The following is a 6727-nucleotide window of genomic DNA, read 5'->3' as shown; positions in this document are numbered from 1 at the left end:
CACAAAGGGAGGTAGGTGCAGTGAATAACCTTTAGGGATTGGGGAGGGGCATTGACAAAGTAGAAAAAGTGAGTAGAGATTACAACTTCAAGAAGTGGGTATGTGAGGGCTATCTCAAGGTACCAAAGTCACCTTGGGATTCATATCTAATTTTTTCTAGATCAGTAACAGAACCCATCCATCCTTAGAGAGAAGCAATAAACTGAAGAATTTGTTTGAAAATGGGATAGTGTGTGTGGGATCACCAACCAAATTCCAAATTAAACTGGGCATGAGATAAATTACATCTGTGGACCAGTTGTATCATCTCCTTGTTTGAAAGTGAGTCCTCTACATCCAGAGTTGAAATTTGAGTTTATCTTCCACAATCCCGTAATCAAATAAGACAGTGGAAATGATCAATGAAATAAAAATAAGTGAATCATGATGAAATTGTTTTCTTTTGCAGAATCTTACCTTCTTTTGAACCCAAGTCATGAGTTGGATGTTCCTCAGGGACCTCCTAACTGGAGTAAACAAATACTCAACCGGGATTGGGCGGATTTGGCTCACTGTTGTGTTCATCTTCCGTTTGCTGGTCTACATGGTGGCAGCAGAGCATGTGTGGAAAAATGAGCAGAAAGAGTTTGAGTGCAACGTTAAACAGCCTGGTTGTGAAAATGTGTGTTTTGATCACTTCTTCCCCATCTCCCAGGTCAGACTTTGGGCCTTACAACTGGTCATGGTCTCCACGCCTTCACTTCTGGTGGTTCTACATGTAGCCTATCGTGAGGGTAGAGAGAAAAGGCACAGAAAGAAACTCTATGTCAGCCCAGGTACGATGGATGGGGGCCTGTGGTACACTTACCTTATCAGCCTTATTGTTAAAACTGGTTTTGAAATTGGCTTCCTGGCTTTATTTTACAAACTATATGATGGCTTTAGTGTTCCCTACCTTATGAAGTGTGATTTGAAGCCTTGTCCCAACACTGTGGACTGCTTCATATCCAAACCCACCGAGAAAACGATCTTCATACTCTTTTTGGTTATTACCTCATGCCTGTGCATTATGTTGAATTTCATTGAACTGAGCTTTTTGGTTCTCAAGTGCCTTATTAAGTGCTGTCTCCAAAAATACTCTAAAAGACTCAAGTCCTCAGCATGTGAGTGCCACAACCTCAGATATGTTGAATGTGGTGAGATAGGGGCTCCTCCCCTACTCCAGAATCGCCATTCAGATGTGGCCATGAGCTCACCCCAGCGAGGTGAAACAAAACTGCTTTTTGATGCACAAGAGGGTTAGACAAGGAGAACCTGCATCCTTTCTAAGCAAGACCTGGGCTACATTGGAACACAAAGGGCGTCAGCCTTTATGTCATTTGGGACATTTTTAAAAATTTTCAGTATGTGCTCAGTTGTATACACTAGACAGAGATCTCATTGTTGCAGGATTCAAGTATGTATGTGAGTTGTGTTTGAACAGTTAATTGCAAATTAGTCTGAAGAAATTCAAAAGGCAGCATTCTTTTAAATGCTTAGATCCATCAACTGGAAAATATAAAATGTGACATTTCTGAAAAATGTGATGGCCTCCAAGCTGAGGTTGAAGTGCTGGCAGTCTTTCCATAGTGGCAGCCGAGGCTCCCCTCACTCAGCCCTACTTAATCTTTGTAGAGAAAGAGCATGTTGAGGGTGGGGCAGCAGCTAACCAAGGACACAAAAAAGCACACACAGTGACACTCAGTGAGAAGGCCTGGCTTGGGGAAATGACCACAGAGCCCAGGACTCTGCAGGTTAGGGCTCCCTGGATATAAGTGGAGTAGGGAAGGGGAAGAAAGCCATCATCTGTGGTCTCCAAGTTGATACAAATATTACCGGGAGATATTCTGCTTAAGCCTGAACTAGGAGACACCTGAAAGGGTCACTCTAGAGTCACACGGGAAGGCAGGTCCCATTGAGTACATTGACCAGGAGCAGGGTAGGACCCAGAAAGAGAACATACCCAACTTGATAATTACTTGACACTTCTACCACTGGACATTAAAATACTTTTTAAATTTCTGTATTTGTTGAACCTTTTTATAATCAGGAATTCAGAATGTAGTCTACAATATATCATAGTTTGCCCACACTTTACTAGTACATCTCTCTCTAGAATAGATAATAAAATGTGTACTATGCTGTTACATCGGTGTGGAAAAATGCAAAAAAAAGATGTTTATTATTACTTGATTTGGAGCCTTTTAGTTTATTTTTATTTTTTTTCCTTTAAAGAAAGAGAGAGAGCATGTGAGCACAAGGGGGGCAGGTGGTAGGCAGAGGGCGAGGGAGAGAGAGAATCTTAAGCAGGCTCCACGCCCAGCATGGAGCTCGGCATGGGGCGGGATTTCACGACCCTAAGATCATGACCTGAATGGAAATCAAGAGTTGGAGGCTCAATCGACTGACCTACCCAAGCACTCCTTACTTTCTTATTTTTTTAAAAAAAATCACAGATATACCATCTTTGGATTTAATACTCTAATGGATGTGTATTTCTCCAGAATAAAATGAAGTGGTTTTGTTGTCTGTCACTGATATTGTTACTTGACTGCACTAAGTATTATTATTCTGTGAAATAAACCTTTTCTGACAGTTTTAGAACATGACTTGCAACCCTGCTTGGTAAGGATAGCTCAGAAATCATTCTTCTCCACTGGGTATTTTTTAATGAGAAGTCAGTGCATAAAAATGTAATTTTAACTAAAACCGATTATGTCATGTCTTCCATGGCCCTGCCCTCTTCAGCAGAAAGCCACTGCGATACATGCATAATGAAGGTTATTTCTGTCATTATCTACAAACCGTGTCACCAACAGTGGTTATAATCTGTCTTAAAGACTGTGCCCTGGACAAGACAGAGAAAGGTGAACTTTGTGGTTTTCCCCATCTTTCAATTTATGCCTCAGATCATTCACTGTTGCACTCATGAGCCTACATCCATTTGATATGAAAACACCTCACCTTCAAAAATGCAGGTAACCACTGAAGGACTTAAAGGAATACATCTAAATTTTTGACAGTGATGGGGGTTAAAGAAGTTTAAGGTTTTTGAGGCCCCGATCATGGCACATAATCTAGAAAATAGGGTTTTAGTGCACAGAACTGGAATGGAGACGATTTTTCAGTCTGAGGGTAAGTTTGCTGCCAAAAATGTTTTTGAGAAGCTCAGCCTCGTAACATCAGTTATGACAACCAGTTCTGCTCTAGGGAAAAGGATTGGTGGGACATTAGCATTGATTGCTTGCTTTCCCACTTCGCATGGAGAGATGGAAAGGTAACGGGAGCAAGGACTGTGAATGAAGTTGTTTAGACAGGAAGGGAAATGATTTTTTTTCCCTCCTTTAAGCTTAGTTTACAAAATGAGTTTCCTATAAGAATACTCTGGAACTTGTCTTGGTGCCAGTGAAGACCCAAAGCATTCGATTGAGAGAAACTAGCATTCAAATTTTGGCATCTTTATTGTTTCTCTTATCACTAAATTAATACTTACTGAGTTGTGATCAATAGAAACAAGACACTGTGCTATGTACCTTCAGAGATCTACAATTCCTGCCTCAAGAAAATCTCCACTTTCATGGAGGAGCATGGAGGTGAAGATGGGGGTAGTATCTCACATCTCACACCATGTCCTGTATTGACAGGGTCACCTCCCTTGACTTGACCCCCCTCCACCACTAGTGCTCAGAAAGCAGACGATAACCTTAGAGATGAAGAAAGTGAGACCCCCAAGTTCAGTCACTTTCTTTCAGGGATCTACATCTAGCAGAAGCAGAGTTAACGATCAACCGCGGTTCTTCCTTAAACCAATTTCTCACCTCATGAGGCTGCCCAGATCACTAAACAGACATCTTCTTAATTTCATTCAAGCCATTCTTGACCTGCAGGTAGTTTGGCTTTCTAGCACTCAACCCCAAAATCTTTCTGGCTACAGATTTTGTCTGTGGCCACAGGGTTTCTTCTCATTGGAGCTGGAGGGAATTTTTTTTCTTTTTCAAGTGCTTGTATGAAAGAATGCCTAGGGTTGCAAGTAGCTATGGTTCCAGTCTTCCCAAGGAAATTAAACCAACTTCCTCAAGACAGAAAGACTGAAAAGTTAAGAGGAGAGGAGAAAAAGGCAAAGACCTGAGGATGTTTGAACTTTTCAGTCCTGCTGTCCCTGACACAGGCTCCCCACTACCCCTTCCACCCATGCTTTCTGCAGTTTAGTTATATGAAAGATAATTTCCCCATTTTTGCTTGAACTGGTTTAAATAGGGTTTCTGTATCTTGCAACTGGAAGAATCCTAATAAAAACCATGTTCTTCATACATTTATTTCCTGTACAATTAAAAAAAGAGAGGTAGGACACATCTTTTGTACTTATTCTTCCCTTTTTAGGCGTTGAGCATCCTAACTTTGACACGTGTGTACGTATAGAGTGTTTGTGTGATTAGGGGGAGAGATGTGGAAGGATCTCAACATTGGTTACAATAAAGGAGAGGTGAATTTTTTCTTTATAAATCTTTTGTTTCACATATTATTTTTGTTCTTAAAATTTTAATAAAGAAAATAAAGCAATTAAAAGCCCAAAGTGCCCCATCCCATCACATGCATAGCACACCTTCCCCAAATATTGATGCCAACTTATTCCTAGTTTATATTTTGTTTGTATATTTAATACTGCAGAGCACAAAAGAGAGGGTGTGTCCCAATTCTGTAAAAAAAATTGGTGAGGAAAGAACAAACCAGTGGTGGAGCATGTAAAGGCAAAAAGTGTCAGCATTCTTTTGGATTTTATGACAAAATCCCAAGGGAGGTGTTCTGGGAGAAACCTACCAGAAGCTCTTTCTTTAGTATAAAATTGGGTCTTTTCTCACAGAGCAAATCTTCCTTCAGCTGTAACGTACAATGGTGATTGTGGGGAGTTCTGAGAACTTTCCACAGACCTATCTTGTTTCCACTGTGTCAGGGATATTTTCCTATTCTAAGTAAAGATTACTTTTTAAAAGGCTGTGATGTATCCATATATTGTTTGAAAGCAAAGTAAAATGAATTCTGTATGTTACCCAAATAGGTCAACATTCCCATCTACTTAAAGGTGAAGTATCTCATCCTTCCCCTACTATGGAGATTTAATTTTATATTAAAAAGGAAAAATAATTGTTCAGAGAAAAGTAATATATGTGACTTCTGTTAATTGTCTTGAAAATGTTTTTCAGACATTAATGCCGTCAGTCGAAATGGACAGATGGCTGTGGTATAGAATTGTCTGTACAGCATAAGAGGAAATTGAAGAAGTGGATTCTAGTTTTCTATCCTTTAGAAAAAGGTCACTGTTGAACTCTGTGCAATAGACTGGGTCCAGAGGAGACAAATATTAAGCAATCCCATTTTCACTTTCTTGCTATAAAAATTTCACTAACTAAATTGATGGTCATCAATCCCTTATAACTAAAAGAAGTATTAGTCATTAGGTTAAACAAGTGCTTTCATTTATAAAGCATTTATTTCAAAGGAGAGTCAGTGCAGTAACTTGAGATTTGACTTTCTATGGAAGACTAGCAAATGTGATAAACCAGTCTCAGAGAAAACAGCTTCTAATTAGATTAATTTGATGATGACATTAAAAACTACTCACTGTGGCTAAGGTGAAGGTTGTCTTATTCATCTTTTCGTATCCTGTATCCCCACAGCTTAGGTCCCTGGTACTTAGGAGTTCAAGGTTTCTTGGGAAAAAAATCTGTTCCTCTTGCTGCTTCTTCTGTCTACCCACCCATTTACTCTTCTTCACCTAAAAGAATTCTGATTTTGTTGGAGGTGGCAATGTCCCCAGCTAAAAAGTCACATTTCCAGGTCTCCTTTCCATGTATCTTTCCATGTAAAAGTAGCAGTGTGAAATCTTCTTGTCAAAACAAGATTTTTTGACCGATGCTCTGGGGAGAAGTTAAAAAGTAGGGCTGACCTAGCTTGAATGCATCTTTTTACTCCCCAGCCCCTTCCTGCCTGAGACATCATAGCTAGAGCTGTAGTAAACATCTTTCTACCATGAGGCGACTTTGAGGATGGAAGCATGACCTTATGCATGAAGAAACAAAGACAGCTCCTGGGACATTTGCTGCCATCTGTCATGGAACTGCCATATTAACTCTGAACTGCCTATTTCCATGCTTTTGTTTTTGTTGTTATGTGAGAGAGAACTCCTACCTGATGTAAGCCATTGCCTTGTTAGGCTCTTTTACTTATAGCCAAAAATAGTTCCTGACTACATTCATGTTAGTGATTAGGATGAAGACACAGAAGATACGCTTATATCTACTGAAGACAAAAGAAATGACCAGTATGTTGAATGCCAGACATAAAACATGATTAAAATAACTCAGAATTTTGTTCAGAACAAGTCCGATGAAATGGAACAAGTAGCCATTCTGTATCAAGATTTAAAATTTTAATACGAGACAAGGATTGATATTAGTTCATGACATAAAGTCCTTGGAGTTTAAGCTTACACCTTAGAAATGAGCAAAGTGTAGTATAAGACTATTGAAAACAAGTTAATCTTGTGTTTGAAGTTTGTGTCCAGACTATAGGGAATGATTTTCCCAATCCTGAAAAGAGAAATACCTTGTTACATGTTCCAATGTTTCAGAACCAGTATTGGTGAACATCAAAGAGATAAACATTTTATCTAATATAGAAATATTCTATTAATTTGAACTACCTCAAAATG

The 6727-nt window shown here is 39.4% G+C and overlaps 1 protein-coding gene across 1 annotated transcript; it reads left to right on the top strand.

Moving 5' to 3' along the window:
• The first annotated feature begins 475 nt into the window (after nucleotides 1–475).
• Nucleotides 476–1284, top strand: GJB7 (gap junction protein beta 7). The gene has a single exon (XM_006747316.2). The coding sequence runs from the start codon at nucleotides 476–478 to the stop codon at nucleotides 1280–1282; it is 807 nt and encodes a 268-aa protein (XP_006747379.1). The 3' UTR covers nucleotides 1283–1284.
• Nucleotides 1285–6727: the final 5443 nt, after the last annotated feature.

The sequence above is a fragment of the Leptonychotes weddellii genome, chromosome 8 (assembly GCF_054177405.1).
Source record: "Leptonychotes weddellii isolate Sample4059 chromosome 8, ASM5417740v2, whole genome shotgun sequence".
In the NCBI taxonomy this organism is placed as follows: Eukaryota; Metazoa; Chordata; class Mammalia; order Carnivora; family Phocidae; genus Leptonychotes; species Leptonychotes weddellii.
Note: the sequence above shows the minus strand (reverse complement) of the source record. Positions and strands in the feature narration are given on the sequence as shown.

Bases quoted from the DNA above. Each gene is read 5' to 3' on its own strand.
- GJB7 (XM_006747316.2), top strand. From the start codon at position 476: ATGAGTTGGATGTTCCTCAGGGACCTCCTAACTGGAGTAAACAAATAC.